At 35.6% G+C, this 18,642-nt stretch overlaps 1 protein-coding gene and 1 non-coding gene across 5 annotated transcripts; both read right to left on the minus strand.

The window, feature by feature from the left end:
- Window positions 1–6,509: 6,509 nt before the first annotated feature.
- Window positions 6,510–9,892, minus strand: LOC119999484 (cyclin-D1-1-like). 4 transcript variants are annotated; one of them, XM_038847078.1, is made up of 7 exons: window positions 9,459–9,892; window positions 9,247–9,333; window positions 8,653–8,751; window positions 8,366–8,567; window positions 8,124–8,257; window positions 7,925–8,037; window positions 6,510–6,642 (listed from the first exon to the last, which is right to left on the minus strand). In XM_038847078.1, exons 1-7 carry the CDS (start codon window positions 9,708–9,710, stop codon window positions 6,621–6,623), a joined length of 909 nt encoding a protein of 302 aa, XP_038703006.1. In that variant the 5' UTR covers window positions 9,711–9,892; the 3' UTR covers window positions 6,510–6,620. The 4 variants fall into 4 exon arrangements, with proteins under 4 accessions (XP_038703006.1, XP_038703007.1, XP_038703005.1 ...); XM_038847079.1 differs by having other exon boundaries at window positions 6,529–6,646; window positions 9,459–9,890; XM_038847077.1 differs by lacking the exon at window positions 6,510–6,642 and adding an exon at window positions 6,693–7,381.
- Window positions 9,893–16,275: 6,383 nt separating this feature from the next.
- Window positions 16,276–16,349, minus strand: TRNAV-AAC. The gene has a single exon. It is a non-coding gene; the product is annotated as a tRNA-Val (tRNA).
- Between the last annotated feature and the right edge of the window lie 2,293 nt (window positions 16,350–18,642).

An 18,642-nucleotide genomic window follows, 5' to 3' on the forward strand; every position in this document is an offset into this window, starting at 1 on the left:
ACAAGAAGATTGAAGCCACAAAAATGTCCCTTCAGCAAACTTGTTTTAGCCATCATGACGTGACAATCTCTCTCTTTAAGCTTAAGAATAAGAAACATAACCTTAATACCAGGATAAGATGGAAGAAAACTGTTTAAATTTTCTATATAATGCTTTCTCTACAATAAACTCAACATATATAATAGATGAAACTTAATACAAAGGGAAAAACTTAAAGAAGAGCACCAAATAAGAAACATGTTTCTAACGTGTAGCCATTGGCAAATATGGTAGACAAAAATATAAGTTTAGTAAGAGAAGCCGTAACACTTATTCTCAAGTGTGAAAATGTATACATTGTTGAAGAGAAAATTTTCAGGTAGGCTGAAAATATTTGGTAGGTATTCTTCCACCTTACACTCAAGAAAGCAAGGGTGATTGCATATGCTTCTTTCACCCTCACCATCATATCCAAAGAAACCAGCACTCACCCATAAAGGAAAGCATACTGTAGCACAAAATGTTCAAAGAATTCCATCAGAGACTAAATACTCAATTTGTTTCACCACAAATTCCACTACCCTAGGACACACTCTGAATCAGATTAAAGACCAACAGTCCGTCTATGGAGTAAAAAGGTTGCTGCGAGATTCTTCAACCAAATTTCCTGCAGTACCAATCCACTGCCTTTAAACCTCTTAAATAGTCCAATTTAACCAAAAACAATCATTGAAGAAAAGCATTAGACAAAAATCTAATAATGACAGGAAGTAAGTAAGCTTTTTAGTCGCTCATTTCCTCGAATAGGTGGTGTTCAAGTTCCACTTCCATAACTTAGTCAATCCACGATCACAAAGCTGATATGAAAATTGCTGTATACATGACCTCCAGACACCGAGGGGGGGAAAAAAGCAAAATAAGTGCATTCAAATTCGTACCGATCTAGAGCCACAAATTTAAACTTCAAAAAAAAATTATATAACAAGTATGAGTAATAATCCCATACCCATCCACACAAATCCAACATTAATCAAAGATTACTATTTACCAGACTTATCACTAACTGAACAAAGAAAAACAATATCAAGCTACAATTCAAGACAAGCTCCAAAAATCCGCAACAGAAGAATTAAGAACAGAACAATTACCTCGGCGCAAACCTCTATTACAAATAATTACACACCATACACAAATAAAATCACATATGCACATGCATAGGCACGTAGAATTAAAATTACAGCTACATACATGTTCGGCAAACTCGATGATTGGGTCAGGATATACGTGTTTCGGGGGAGGAGTAGCTCTGAGAGGGTTCTTGGAGAGTCGGAGGAAGATAGTTCGAGAAAGGAATGACGAGGAGAATGCAGAACGACACGAAGGTAGCATAGGGCGGGAGTTATCGTACGAGAAATCGGATTTATGGCGGGAGTCGATGCAAATATACTAAACAATAAACACAGAAGAAGAAGAAGTGCAGAAGCAGAAGGCCATTACCTCAAACCCATTACGATTCATGAGTTGGGCTTTTAACTTCTAAGAGGCTCGTCTTATCTGGGGCTCATGGCTTCAGACGACCAGTGTTGGGCCGTTGGCCCACTTTCAATTTAAAATTGAAGGAGCGGCTCATAGACCGGCCCAGCCCAGAATATATGGAAGCAATTGGTTTTTGGGTAGTCTAAATTTAGGGTTGTTATTGGTACGGTTACCGTTACCAAACACGAAATACCGTTATCATATCGATTCCTTCAGTAACTCAAAAAATGCTACCGTTACCGGAAGATTCGGTATACCGATCGATCAATGGATAATGGTAAATCGGTAATTGATAAATTTATCAATTCTTAAAACCAATTTATAAAAGAAAAAAAATACCTCAAGTAGCATTGTGCTTAATAGCCATTGTATGAGACTCTACAGGCACAACACCTTCATTTTGCCTATAATACCATTAATTAAACATTGCAGTACAATTCCATACTTCTTATTATACAATACTGATAATTAAACACTGTAGTTCCTTACTTTAGGTGAACTACAACGACACAAGCATGCACTAAAAAAAATTACTTGAATAGGAACTCCATAGCAAGAAAGCTAGAAGCAACAAGGTAAATAAAAGATAAAGACCACGGTGGAAAGGGAGAAGAAAAGCCTGGAATCAATACTAACAAAGCATTTTGTTATGTAACAAACACTGCTTTAAAATTAATGAAATTGGTACATGAGTGATATATAAATGATAACCCTAAAAACAAGCAATGGTCTAGATTAAATTAGATCAATCTAATGTTCATAATTAAATAAACTAAAACTAAAAATATTATTAATATATATGTCGGTAATCGGGAAATTTATCGATTTTAAACTTTGTTTACCGTTACCGTTACCGTTACCGAAGTCATCAGTAAATTTATCATACCGAAAAATTAGTAACGGTATACCAATCTTCTGTTATTTTTGGTAACCAATACGTCGGTAACAATATACCAATGGAGAATTTAGTGTACCATAACATCTCTAAGTCTAATCAAGTAGCTTCATCCACAAAGATGTTTTTTCTTTGGAGCGTGTAAAATAATGAACTAAAGGTCGAAAGCAAGTTGCCATAAAGCCATTCTATCTTTAACCTAATTTCAAAAGTTACATGAAAGTGTGTGTTTCTAACTTTCTATAAAACATAAAAATGAACATACATACATATATATATATAATGTAATACACACCCCTTTTTAATTGTTTAAAGCAATGTGAATCTCATTTCATAACCTTCTCTTTGAAGTTAAAAAAATAAAGATACACAATATATATATATATATATATATATATATGTAATGCATATGTTGATTAATATTTCCATCAAGTAGTTAAATCGAACAATAATTCTCCATATTGTTTGTACTTTCTTATCGATATATGATATTTTCAAGTAGGGATTGAGATTGCATATTTGCATGTCCTTTGAGAATGGCATTCTCCAGTAGAAAAAGCTTTCGGCAATTATCTTTTGCATAAATCACATCTTTTTATACATGGTTTCCCTTTCTTAGTTTCTTTTACTGACAGACCAAGGAATATAGTGAATTCATATTCCAATTTTGGAAGCTTTTGCGCTCTCTCTCTCTCTGTCCTTGGAATGTCAGCTTTTGCTTATTAGCTTTTGCTTAGCTTTGTAATTAATTAAATAAATTGTGCATTGGGTTTTGGTTAAATGTATGTTGACAACTGATGATTGAAGAGAGGACTCTTTTGTCACCATTTTCAAAATGGGGAGGTCCAGGGGGCTGGCAGGGCACTATCATGCACAAAAGCAAGACAATAAAGAAACCAATACGTGACGCTCCCTTGAGGTCGAGGGTAATACCTAAACCCACTCCCATAACCTCCTTTTCATGGCATCCAAAGACACAAATATATTGTCATGAGTTGGCAACCCACATGCGTATATATATATACATACTATAATATAAATATATATATATATATATGTATATATAGTTTTATCTTTGATAGTAGTGCCCATTCGACAACTCACATAACACGAGGTGGTACATTCATATCATCACGAGTACTTAAACACATGATCTTACTCATGGTCTCAAATAATTAATTGAGAGTGAAACTTTTTTTGTTCGTAACTGAAAATTCTTCAACTCAATATGTCCATCATCAGTGAATCCGCTCTAAACTCAGATTATCAACTCAGTCTACAACACGTTGGCGACAATTTAGACTGAGTCAAAATTCGTGTAGGGAGAACCTCCGGTGAGGTCAAAAGGAAATAACATTGAAATTGTTGGGTGTGGGAGTTGAATCTACGACCTCTCGCATTTATATGGAGCTATCACAATCAACTTCACCATCCCAAACAAAGTTTCTTTATTAATTGAAAGTGAAACCATAAAGCATACGACATGTTATTAGCTCGACCCACCCATTGCCATCTATAAGAGTACCTAATGTTAGCAAATGATGTGCAGCCATCCAAGGTCAGAAAACCACTATTGAAGAGACAAAACATTGATTTTTTCCCCTATATAAAGGAATGGTGTATATATATATATACATATATCTTTTTTTGCCTTATTTTTTGTTTTTCCCTCACTAGTACCCCCAATATATGACACATGATGACAAGTTGGGACTACTAGGATTGGTAGTGATGCTGTCTTGCATTCAGCATAAAATCTTTCAAAAACGTATCGAAAAAAATTGTGTTGTGTGCATATGATCATTTCAGCTTTTGAAGACTTTATAAAGTTTTTAAAGTCTCAAATGTATGGGCCTATAGACTTATTCAGCAACCCCACGACCCTCTAGTTTTATACCAACTCTTTAAAGCTGGAATTTTTTTTTTCAAGGGGTCCTACATTTTTGTCATAGCTAGCCAAACTAAAGTTGAATTTTTCCCTATGAGAAAGAAAAAAAAAAAGAAGGTGCATGTGTTGGTATTAAAGAACAAGAATCTGTTCCCTATAATACCCAATATGCCTAACTTTGGATATAAAGAATTTTTGGCTTTTGGGTTTTACTCTTAGGATTCCTCACTTTAAAGACCCATTTTTGTTAACTTAGAAAAAGCAAATATGCGTGGTGGGGTGTATAATAGATGATATGGAAGTATATATAAAGTGGGGGTATGGACCCCAATATACATATATTTCAAGTTTAAACTCAATTTGTGATATCTTATAAAGTAACCATTGGTCCTACTAGATAATCAATGTCATCTTTTTATTTGTTTGCGTATTATTTAAAAAATGACTGATTGATTGTTACTTGCTAGTACTAGCTAGTAATCTAGTATGATGATCTTGTAATTACAATAGTTGGTGGACTAATTAATTAAATTATGGCTACAAAAACTTAAAAAACTCGGATTGGTATTTTATATTAATTATAATATATATGGTGGGATCCAAATTGTTCACAAAATCCAAATTCCTCTTGGGTTGATTACATATGTATTTTTCATGTCCAATGACAAGCCCTCACGTCACACAAAGAGGCAAGCCTCCTTTATCGTTGGGTTCATTTTCAAGAGGTCGCATGCCAAACTTTAATTAAGGCCCCCCCTCCTCTTAGCCATTTATTATGTAATTATATATAACAATAAAGTTCTTTGTCAGCCTAATTAAGCTGTCTATTATACCTATTTATGTTGCAAATGTATAGTTTTTATAAGGTTTTCTCCATCTAAGGCATCAACATCCATCACCAACTACTGAGGCATGGCACCAATTAATAATGTTTTTGATTTTTTTTTTTGAAATGGTGAGGGGGGATTCGAACCCTGATCACCAGGGTGATACATATCATCTTTATCACTTTAATTAATCGCTCGGGTGCAATAATCTTCTTGATTAATGCAAGCTTTTATCATCCCTTACATAAATGGGTTTTTCTTAAACGAGCTAATTTATGTGCCATTGGCGTAAATGAATGACTGAGTCCAAATAGTATTCTTGGTATTCAAGTTGCCCCTCTCTTCTATACTATATAGTTTGCATCTACAAGTAATTAGAAAGATTAATTTCCAACTTCTATCAAATTAAGTTGTTTTCTGATAAAGACTCGACCTTTTTAGTGGGGCCTCATCGGTAATGTAAGTCTAAAACTTTCAGGCTCCCACCGGGCTGATGAGCTAATGAGGATATGCCATATTGCGTGTACAAAATAAGATCAAATCCCTTTAATGAACTTGGAAGAAAAAAATCACAGATGATTCAATATTATCTTGAGGTTAATGAGCAAGACAGAAAATGAATGTCAAGTTCATGGGATCCACAGTATTTGAATAAACATGGGCTAATGAGGATATGCCATATTGCATGCACAAATTAATTAAGATCAAATACACTTCAATGGATTTGGAAGAAAACCACGGATTCAAGATTACATTGAGACTAGTGAGCTAGACAGAAAGTGAATGTCAAGGTCATGGGATCCACAGTATTTGAATAAATCAAGGGTAATGTGAATGGATGCCCTAAAAATACCTTTTCAATATTAATTACAACATATGGTAGTGGTGAATATTATCTCACCTATATATGTATATGTATACAGTGGTCCTGACTGTCGTCTTGATCCAGGGCATAAATAATTGGATACAGGAGACATAAAAAAAAAATGTACTGACCACCAATTATTGTCATTATATATTACCATTCATTTTCACATAGCTAGTATGGTCCATCCAAGCAGAAGCAGTGTGTGTGATTGGCTTATGATTCATGACCATAAGCCACGTGCATGTCACGAGTGAAGATTGCATGGAAACCGAGGTTACACACACACACACATATATATCGCCCCAAGTGCATGGCTTATATGTGTACCAGGAGCGGGGGGGCCATTAGGCCCATTACTCCATTAGTAGTTTAGTACTGTAACGGTACATGCAAATAATAATATATATACTTTTGAAGGTGTTGGCTTTTCAATGCATTTTATATATAATAATATATAAATATTTCAGAGTCGGTAGAGCTGTCTATATGGAGAATGGTCAGCCACGAGAGGAGTCGTGGTTCGTATTCATGAATGAACAGCAAGACTTTATGGCTCGCGGGACCGATATCAGTCCCTTCAACTTCAACTTCAACTTCAACTAGTCTGGGTCTCTGGGGTCTGAACTGTCACAGTGCATGCATTGCCTCGCTAGCTAAAATCCATGTACACATTAGAAAAGCTAATTTTGCAGTAATAAAACAAATGGAAAAACTACAAAAGTCTCTGTTCTCCATCACGTGCTGACATCAATTTAAAAAAAGAAGATATGATAGATTGATAGTATACATATAATTGGAATTAACATTATTATTATTATAGAACAAAAGCATGTGAAAAGGCCCCAAAGACCTTTCAACTTCATAATTTATATATATATATATATATGTTAGGGTTTTTTTCTTTCCCCCTCTCAATCAAAATATATATACATACGCTGATACACACACGTGTATATCCACCACACACGCGTGAACTCCACTTATCAAGAGTTAAAAAAAAACAGAAAGAAGGTATGGTTAGGCCATGGTGGATCATCAAGGCCATTAGAAGAAGAAGAGGCAACTCCCGCCAAAAAAACACACAAATACACACTCAATAAATAAAAAAATGAAAGAAAAAGATGATGGACATTTTGTCTATCTTCTCCATCATCAATTGGACTTCTTGTGGTAGCAGCTGAAGAAGCAATATTGGTGGTAAGCAGTATGGGAAGCTTGGCTTATAATTACAGCATCACAAAAATCTTCAACCTCGATCGATCCACCCCCTCTATATACAGAAAAGGGGGGTCCTACCATGGATCTCCTCTTCGCTCGCTTTCATTCACTAATCAATGCTGCCATTGAAGTCAATCACCACCACCACCACCCCCCACCCACTTGTTTCTCTGTCACACCATTATTATAATTATTAAAAACTCAAATCTTTTTTTTTTTTTTGCCTTATCTTTCCCCACCCCACACAAGAATTAAATTAATAATCTTTATTTGAAAACAAATCCCCTTCCCCTTGGGAATCTGCGAGAGAGAGCAATACCATTTAATTACTCATCAATGGCAAAGCTCACCAACAAAAACAAAACCCAAAAAAAAAAATAATAATAAATCTCTCGTCTCTCTCCCCATACTCCTAGCTTGGTGCACACATGAAATTATTTATACTAAATAATCTACACATCACTCATATGTCAAATTACTCTCTAAACCCTCCAAAAAAATATTTGAGGATTCTACTACACAACTTGGACCACCATTACTTTTTTTTTTTCTTTTTTTTGATTATTAATTCAATTCCTCTCTTTCCCATACCTCACTCGGAGTTTCCTTTGTCATCTTCTACCCACAAACAGTTATTTAATTTTCTTCTTTTATAAGATGATGATGAATATGAAGAAGAAGAAGAAGATGAGGATGATGAGTCACTACTGGACCTCATTCTGGCCCGGATTGTCACTCGTAGCTGCGGCAACATTTTTGCGGGATTCCTTCTTTTATTATCAACCACCATATCTTGCATTAAACTGTAACACCTCATGATTTTTTCCTGCAAAAATATGGATTCATATACTAATTATTTAACTAAACCATATTATATATATCGAACCAGAAATATATGGCTAATTTTCTTACTTTGTTGAGGCCATCACACCACGATTCAGCATGTTGAGGATCAACAATAAGAGACAAGTTTGGTATTTCATTGGCTGCACTGAGTATCGCTGCTGCAGCGATGCTTGACGGCCAATACTCTACAAAGCTAGCCTCTGCTCACAATACAAGAGATATATATAAGAATACTACACCTTCATATACGTATACATACGTACACGTATATCGTATTTACATTTGTGTATATGTATATATATACGTACCTTGGACATTAGAGAAAATGATTTCAGTGGCCCTTTTAATTAGAAAGGCGACATAATTTCCTGTTGGATCGAGCTTGCATGCAAAGAAATTTATGAAGGTAAATGGTGTTATGGAGCGCAGCCTCCAATCCAATACACTCAGAACCAGAAACTCCATCCTCCGGATTGTTCTTGGTTCAAATATATATTTTACACCTTCAACCTACACATCACAATTAGTACAATTAATGTTACATTAATTAAGGATTAATTATATAATTACAATGAAAAGCTATATATATATATACCTGAAGGTCCAATAAGGAAGGAACCAGAGGTTCCTCCATCTTAGCAGCTAATGACAAGCAAGCCACGGATAGGAGTTGCATTGGCCACCCATTTGTTTGCTGAAACAGTAGACAATGCAATTCACATCATTCATTAATCGCCACTTATTTTACCAAATCATCATCATAAAGTACACATAATAAAGCTAATTAATTTTGTAGTTAATACACTAGTACAAAACTTTATAAAGGCATAATAAATACTCAAAAAAAAAGTGCCAACATCCACCTCAGTTGGAGACACAAGTACTATTACTCATTATAATACATTAAATTTGTCAGTAATGATAAGGATCCCAGTCGTCGGTATCTCAATTATCCAAATTGCTGAGTTGAAGGTGGGACATGAGCTTAGCGAGTAGGATAACTGGAATATGAACTCGTGTGATCTTTTATAATTTACAGTTACGTAGAAAAATAAATTAATATACACTATGTATTTATTAAAAGCTACCCAATTCTGTCCTTTTCACGTTGGAAAAGTAAAATTTAATAAGCCAATAACGTTTACTTTCGATGATCCGCGCCGTTACGGTCACGGTGACGGTTACTTACCGGCAAACGGCGAGAATAAAGGAATCGATCCAAGTAGTTGACGGATAGATAAGCCGTTAGAGGTTGGAATCCATAATATGCCTGCACCTGCAGCAAAAAAACATGGACTTGCGTTACGCACCGATCTCCACCACATATGAATCAAACTCAGATCCATCACCACCATCAGCTTTTAAACACGTTTGAAGGTGGCATTAACGTAACCGACTCACCTTAAGAATCCACGCAACGGATTGTTCTCTGGCGGAGGCATCGAGAGAGCAAGATTGGAACTGAGACAAGTAATCGACACCGGGGACGAAGTGTCTCTCATCTTCAATGTAACCGGCGATCGATTCCTCCTCTACGCCGCATGAGGAAGAATCGAAGTCCGACGAGCATTCCGCCGGAGACTCGTCGGATAATATGCCGGAGTCCTCACAACAGAGAAGGTCCGAGAAACAATCGGAGTACGAGACCGACATGATCGCCGATGATGATACTTCCTCATTCTCTTCCCATCGTTAACGGTCGCGATACTACTAGCTCACAGAAATGGCGTTTCTCTGCTTGAGGCCTGTTTGGTTGGGAGAGGGGGAGGGGGAGGGGGAGTGGGAGGGGGAGGGAAGGAGTAATGATAATGGAATTGATGTTTTTGTGTTGTGAGGGTTGTTGCTATCCCTGCCTCCTCTTGTGTGATATAAATATGAGGCGATGATATTTTTATTGGATTTTGATTTAATCTTGTTTTTTTTTTAACGGTTAATTTTTAGTAATTGAAACGGATTAACGAAAAGAAAAGAGAGAAGCGGAGGTTGTTTTTTTTTTTTTTGGTTTTCCCCGGGAAAATTGATTTCTAATTCTTGGGTTAGTTCTCTCTGACTCAGCTATCAACTTGACGGACCAGTCAACTCATGCCATGTGGGATTCCTTTTCTAGAATTAGTAGGAATGTTTTGTGTTAATTTGTCTTTGTCGTCGTTATAACAATAATTTTGCTGAGAACCACTTGTAACTCAGATGGAACTCATATATGTAGCTCAAAAGGAACTCATATATGTAGTATTTCATAAAGGTCTCGAATTCGACTTCTTTCATCTCTCTACCTTGTATTCGAAAAAAAAAATTTGGCTAGCGATGATGATTGGAGTAAGTAAACATTTTGTGCAATTAATTGCGTCTATTTGAAACTTGGTAAATTCTCATATGCTGAAAGGTGTCAACATCCAATTAAATCTATTCATTTATTTTTTTTATGGTTGATTCATGAATTGATTCTGGTTTTCATACTGCGATTCAGTCATTGAGAATTGAAGAGCAGAAAAAGAAATGAAAAAGAAAAGGAGCTCTTTCCCGCGAAAATTGGTGATTTTTATAATGCTTTTTGTATTGCAGCCATTTTGTGTCCTTTTATTGGCTAAAGTTACATGAAAAATAGGCAAGCAAAAAAACAGTATATAAGTTAAACCATGCAGTCCGCCGCCGTACGCGTGTCTAAAATGAATCTTAGATGTCAAATTTGGTGGGGTACCCTATTTAGTGAAATATATATATATATAGGTTTATATACTTTTATATAGTAATTGATATTTGATAGATAGCATTCAAATAGTGTGTGAGGGGGAGGGGGGGGGGGTATGGCAACGCATTTAGCACTTGGTATATGACAGCGCAATAATGTGTGAATATTTTCTATGGTATCATTATTACTATTGGATAAAAGTGCCAATGAAATATGAAAGTTATCTACCCCCACCAATGAGAGATATGAAGTAATTTTGGAATAAGGGGAAAAAATGGGAGGTAGCATAGAAATAAGAATGTTGTGTGGGACCCTCTTCGGAGGTTGCGGCTCAATTGCTATGATGAGCACTACATGCACTCCATTTTTAACTAAGTATATCCCATTCTAATGTATTTTTAAAAGGTTAATGGGGTATACTTAGTAAAAAATATAGTGCATATAGTGATCATCATTAATTGCTATTGAGCATATGTGTGAAATTACGATGTGTTTGCTTGACACGCGTGATTTTTAAATTTTTGTGCGAATTTCTGTAAGTTTACTCAATATGTACCCGAAAGATAATGATAGTAAATTTATGTAACACTAATTAAGAGTAAAAATACAAAATTCTTCGCAAATATTTTCTTTTAAACTTGGTACCTGAAATAGGTTGAAACCCCGCACGACAAGTAAGATTCTGAAATTTCTAAGACCAAGTCTGCTCTCATTATCATTCAATATGTGGTTTCAAATCATGGATATCCGTATTGCTGAGAAGGAAATACTCTCGTTTATTCGTGGTAATTCATAGCCACCTACCAAAAAGGATGATAGATATAAGATGGGGTATGCAAACAATTAAAAGTCAATCGATGGTTGTTGATGTCAACAAAATTTTTTATGATGGAACAAATGAATTACAAAATTTTTCCTTAAATCAGAGGGTTTTTTCTGCCCACCAGAGTGGTAGAACCCTCTCTATACATTATAGAGAATTAATAAATAAAAAAAAAAGTGAAATGGATCATCGTGATAATTAGATGATTATGGAAAGTAAGAATGATGTTGCATCTTATCGAAAATCATTTCAACAACAAAGGGTGCATATTTTCTTGTTAGATTAGATGGTGAAGTTAAATAAATCCAGATGAAATTTTGAGAAAATATCTTATTCCTGAATTAGAAGTCCGCCATATATGAATCTGTTCGACATGCAACGATGAATGGAGAACTTGAAAAATATGAAACTTCAGCCATGGTGACTCAAAACCAATCCAATTAGAACTAGTCTTCTCAAAACCAATAAGATCGAGCAAGGTCTAACCATCATAAGACTATTAATGGTGTCGATAAATCTACTTACAAATGTACTCACTGGGATCAAACTGGTTATACCAAAAATCATCGTTTTAAACTCGTCGAGTATCTAGATTGTGGGATCATAGTCGTTATCCACAAAAGAGGAATTCCAAGAAGATCTCCATTGTTGCGGTCGTTGAAACAAAGACAGAGGATGATGTTGTTGGTAAAATCTCAGCATTGGTAGTAGCTACAGGTAATGGTGGTAAATTTATTGATAGAAGCTCATATACCGCTATCCTATTGGAGAGAAGAACTTACCTCTGTAGCATTTTTTTATCAACCAAGTACCCTTTAGCACTATTGATTTCCAAACACCCCCCCAAGCTCTCATTGAAATGGTTGTCGTCCCAGCCATCCTAAATTTAGCTTCTCATGTATTTAGTTGTGTAGAATTTGTACACCTCTGTAAGTATCAGCACAAGTTGACCCCTCGAACATTACGATGTGTTTTTTCTAAGGTATGCTTCTTATCAAAAGGGGTAACCCAAAATTATCATCCTCCAATTGAATAGAATGTTGATGCTCTTGAAGTATACATCGCAAGACAATCCCATAAAACATGTATAATGGTCTCGTCTGATGATTTATATATGGTACATTTTGGGTCTCTAACAATGTGCCTGTTGAAAAGGAAAGCTTGTATAAGTAAAATCTCATGAACTGCTCGCCATATAAAAATTTTTGTAGACAGTCGAGTCACAAGGTTCCAAATATTCTTCCACATCGTAAGGGTGTTCAGTATAGCTGGATGTTGACGTAGTGGTCAAAACACGACTCCTGATCTCCATTGATTTGTGATACCCACTCCTTACATAATAAAATTCCATTATTTTTTGTAATGAAGGTGTCTATTTCAACGATTTAGCTACTTCTATGTTTTTGTGTTTTTTACCATAGGCAATCAAACGTGTTTTAGCGGTTATTTTTTGTTTTCTGAAAAATAAAAACAAATGCATGAAAAACAAGCATACCAATCACATATTTGTTTTGTGTATATCCTAACCAAGCAAGGTCAACATAATAGTCGTGGTTAATTTTATCACAAAGCATGATCATCAATTAGTACTTAAATTAGTTAAAATATTTGAAAATGCATGTATAGACTCACATTTATATAAAAAATGAGTTCTCATATGCGTACCAACTTTATGCACTTATTTTTCAATCATAAATATAGCGGGTCCCACAACAAATGCGTAGTCCCCATTTTATTATACTTTATTAAAGCTATTGAATTTTGAGTGCGTAAAGTTGATGCGTATGTGATAATTATTATTATTTTTTTATATATATATCTCGATGATTTTGAACATTGATTTCTCTCTCTCTTTTTTTTAATAATTGATTCTATCCTTGTATATATTAACTATTTGCCTGGCTTTTCAAAACTTAGATGTAACTTTAGTGCCCTCTTTAGACTTGGCTTCGAAATGGACCCATGAAAATCAAATTAAATGTGGTAAGAGTCTATCTTGTTAGAGGACCTTTAAGGATGATTTTGGTATTAGTTACCATCTAGGCATAGACCTTCAAAATGTATAATATAGGACCCATTCAATTCTTTTGAATTTGGTCGGTAAGATATAGATTGAGACCGATGTAGTAGAACATCCATTTGTTGCCCAATTAACAATGGCTTTGAATATTAGGTCTATATAGCTAAGCCTATAAGGATGTTCATGTTTTCTTCTTTCTTCCTTTCTTTTTTAATTAATTAATGGTACTAATAACGATGAGTTTAGACAAAGCAGTAATTAATCTAATTAATGTGTGGACTCAATTGTTTAATTAATTAACATATATCAACCCACATTCATGCATTTTATTTTGGCTCCCATGTTTGGTAGCTAAATTGTTTTAAGTCCATATGGTTCCATTGTATATGCGCCAACAATAATGGACCTATCTCCCTTTTTTGAAGTGGCTAGAACATATAGAATATTGATTCTCACTAATTAATTGAAAATGTTAGGTAAGTTTTATTGGGCAACTTGTGGTGATCTTACTAATGAAATTTCATCTTTAATATCCTACTCCATAATTATTATTTTTTTGAAAGAGCAAGCTAGAAATCGAATCGTATCTCATATATTTTATAGTGGTATATGCCCCTAACTTCTGATGTTTGATAAAGAATAATGTTCATCATGCTCGGCCGAAGCACGTTGACATTAGATTTCATTTTGTGCGTAATATCATTGATAAGGATGACGTTTCTTGAAGAAAGTGGATACAAAGTACAATCCAATTGATATGAAGAGGAATGCCAGATACCGACAATGAAGTTTAAGTATTGCTTGAATTTGATCAATATTCTACAAGCGTGAACAACTTTGAGGTATTGGTGGTGGCGGCCGTATCATGAGATTATTGATGATTGAGCTTTGAGGGAAGTTTAGTGTGAGATGGAGAATGTTGTATATGACTCTAATTTCTGATTTTAGAATGGTGGATTGAACTTGTTTGGGTCCCGACACGTATTCTCATTGTAAAACCCTATTAAGCAAAATGAATCCATGTAGTCATCAATAGATTTATCATCGTTGCCCGTGGATGTAGGTAAAATTGGCCGAATCACATAAAATCGTTTGTCTCTTGTGTGTGATTTATCTTGTTTTTCGAATTTTTTTTTTCGAATCAATTATATGCTAATCATAAAGATTGTGAACATCTTGGGCTGTTTCTATACACAATCATTATAAGGAATAACTCACTACTTATGCTTTTGGACATTGTGTTGGTCTATATATGATCTGACATTTTTTTACTACTTATTGAAGAGTTCCTGTTGATAATACAAGTCAAGAGAGAGCTTTCTTTTTCCCCTCACAACTTGTTTATGTGTCAACTTCATTGTTTTCCTCCTTTTTTAGTATATATATATAACCTTGAATCATATTGTCAATATTATTGACCTTGCTTATATATATAAATATATCAACGTTGAAAGAAAAATTAATTAACAAAATAAAACATGTAAATAAAAAATTAATCGGCTAGCTTGTCCGTCGTTAGAGCTCTTTTCTCACGTTTGGTTTAGGTTGGAGGACTAAATAAATAATTAATTAATTAAAAATTTTTAATTAAAATCCTATTAAAAGTTTTTTTTCGTTATAAACCAACTTACATAAAATGAAATCACAACCACCTTGAAAAAAAAAGTAAAAAAAATTAAAAAAGAATAGAGAAATTAATAGTATTAAAGAAAACACAACAATATAAGTACTTGAATGGACAAAGTGCCAACTACCAAAATATATGTACATGGTTTGACTATTCAGAGAGCAAGACTGTTCAATCACCTTGAGAAAAAAAAAAGAAAAAAAAGAAGGGATTGTAAAATCAGTAGGGCACAGCTTTTAGAGAAAGCTCCATTTACCTAATGCCAAAAACCATGGAATAATGTCCCCCCATAAGACTGTTAGTTATAGAGATTTTTCAAGCCAGCAAAAAAATGGGTAAGGTCACAAGAAAACAGGGTTAGTGGGGTATATTAACAGCCTAGCATATATAGTATTTTTCTTCTTTATATTAATTTGTATGTCTTACGTTAACATCAAATCAATGAGGGAGGTGTATTTGTGTATTGTGTGTATGGAAACAGGGGCATAGAGAATAGATAGAACATGTGGTGTAGTAACGTATTGACAAGGGAAAAGAGATGGATTCTTGGGCCTCCGAAATTGAGGAGATTGATTTGTTAGGCGGTGGTAAAGTTGTGGCTGTAGGGTATATAATCACATGAAATTAAAAGAAATATTCCTTGCAAATTAATATGTGTAAGCTGAGAACCACAAGTAATTCATAGGCAGTCATGTGTGTGGTATCTCCTAGAAATCTCGAGTTCGAGCTTCCCCATCCTCTTCTCCTGTAATAATATATATATGGGTAAGTTTGCCACTTGTAATCAGAAAGACCTACCAAATTTGAGATACTTGACCGTCCAAAAGATGGCTAAAATGATTGGACTTTTTGTGATATGGCTTGGCCCATGGGCTCAAAAATAAGTGGGCTGGACTTGGGTTGAAGGCCTATTTGGTGCCCATAGCAGTTGCCAGTTGTATCGCTCAAGCATAAACGGCCTGGCCTGGGCGTTAAGTTGCTGAGGTGACCCATTTTTGAATTGGGCCTTAAGTTCTTATAAAAAGAAGAAAATGCTTAAGAAGAATAAAAAATGATATTTGGCTTCGCCCGGGTTCGAACCGGAGACCTTCAGTGTGTTAGACTGACGTGATAACCAACTACACCACGAAACCTAATTGTTTATGGGGTTTCAAATAAAATTATATTGTAAGAAATTGTTTGCGACTAACGGGGTTCCTTACTTGATAACGAAAGGAAGAAAACTACAGTGTCTGAAATGAAATGTCATGGCAATTCTCGTTTCTGTAATCAGTTAGTGATTGAAGAAGAGAAACATAACGAAGAAGAAGCTCCAACGAGGGCAATGATAATGCTCAGCTCAACAAAAACCGTCTAATTTGTAACTCACTCTTGGATAAAAGAGTCGAGTATTGGCGACGAGTGTCTGCTCTAAGTAAATGAGATGGCGATGACGAGAAGGATGCGGGATTTTCTTCGACATTCGAGTCGATGGAGAGCAAGCCGAGTGGGTTCGGTGAAGGGAAGGTTTAAGATACTTCTATTGAGGACAAGCTGCTTGAAGAAATAGAGAATAGAAGGCGGGGACAACTTGCCAACAAGCTCAAGCACAATCCTATCCAGCCTGGCCCCAAGAAAGATGGTCCAGAAAAGAAAGGTCTGTGAATAGTTGCTGTAAAGTTCCATTGAATTGCAGTTGTTTTGTGTATCTGTATAATTCGAAGTTACAATTATGTCTCTCTTCTATATGTAACACTACTACCACCGAGGTTTTGCGTTTGCAAATTTAATCCTTCTTTGTTAAACTGTAGCATCCACAGTCGTGGCTCCAATTTCTAAATACTTGTGCAAAGTCTATTTTCACAAGTACTACTAGCCTTTTGTTTCACTGTGACAAATACTTTCAAGCACTCCAAAAAAATTGGGAGGGGAACAGAAGGAGAAGAAAACGGGGGAAAGAGAGAGAAAACTCGAGTCATATACTTTCGGCGGCATTTTCGGTTGGTCAAGGGCTGGGTTCAGCTCGTCTCAGGTCGGTGAGTCTAATGGTAGTGGCAGTGCACAGCGGTGAGGTCTCTGGTGGCCGAATTGGCCACATATGTGCATGGTGGCACCGCACGTTTCTGGTGCGATTCCGACGCTTTTAGCGTCTGTTGGCAGTGGATGGTGGCTGGGATGTGTTCATGGCAGTCCGACAGTAAGTTTCAGTGTAACGGTGGCCGAATCCATCATCGGAGGAAGAAGATCGCACATTAGTCAGAGTGAGAAAAGTTTTGGCCAAGAGAGGAAAAAGGAGCAGAAAGAGGAGAAGAGAAACACGTGGTATCAATTGATTGGTTGTGTGTGTGTGTGATTGGACCTCTATTTTGAGGTTCCAATGTCCTTTAATTAGGATGTTCTAGCACTTAGCTAATGTATTTGATTGTATTTTAGCTTAGTTTTACACTTACAAATGTTTCCCCTTGATTTTGTAGGAATCGGACTTTGTTCGGGCAAGTTTGAGCATTTTTTTGCCACTTTTTGCTGTGAGGTGTCGGGACACCTCCCAATGTGTCCGGACACTTACTGTCCGAACACCCACATTAGGTGTCCGGACACTTCCTTTGAAAAATGAGACAAAGCCTATAACGAAGACTTGATGAAGCCTAGGTGTCCGGACACCTTCCGAAGCCGTCCGGACACCTATCGCGGATCTACAATTTTCTGCACCAAAATTTCAAGGGCATTTGGGGTAAATCATTTATGTAACCAATGGGGAACGATTTTATAAGGGTAGTTAGGTACTTTCTATTGTAAAAAGAGGGGAAAACCCTAAGATTGAGGTTTCTTTCTCATTCATACACTACACAACATCTAGCCTCCATAGTTTCTCTCTCTCTCTAGGGTTTTACTTAGTTCTTATGATCTTGATTGTAAATATTGGTTTTCATCTATAAAATTGATGTTTATTCTCATTAAAATAAGTGGCTAAGTTCATTTTCTAGTTTCTAGTCCCGAACGGTGGGTGCAAAGTTTCGATTACTCAAGATATGCTCAAAGAATGGTAGCTTCGATTTTTCTCTTTTAATTTCGTGATAGTTGTGTGATTGGATACATAAGAATGACATATTTGATTGTATTCTTGAATTGTCTAGTCTAGGGATTGCATCTAATGTGTTTAGGGTTTAGGGAAATCCATTGCATGATTTCCTTAATTAATTGAGTTTTCCATTGTATAGCTATTAATTATGTGTATTGATGATGGGGTTTTGGGTTAATTTAGGAATGTGCATGGTAGAGTTATGGTTAATTGATCTTTGAGTGTGAAACTAGGGTGTTAGCCAAGCCAAGCCCCAAGGGGGAACATTAATCCATAATATTAGGTGCTTATCCCTTTGCGTTCATCGTAGATTAAGAAACCCGATGGCCTACATGTATGAATTGAAGTCTTATATCGCAATTCTCCTT

The sequence above is a fragment of the Tripterygium wilfordii genome, chromosome 6 (genome assembly GCF_013401445.1).
Source record: "Tripterygium wilfordii isolate XIE 37 chromosome 6, ASM1340144v1, whole genome shotgun sequence".
NCBI lineage: Eukaryota > Viridiplantae > Streptophyta > Magnoliopsida > Celastrales > Celastraceae > Tripterygium > Tripterygium wilfordii.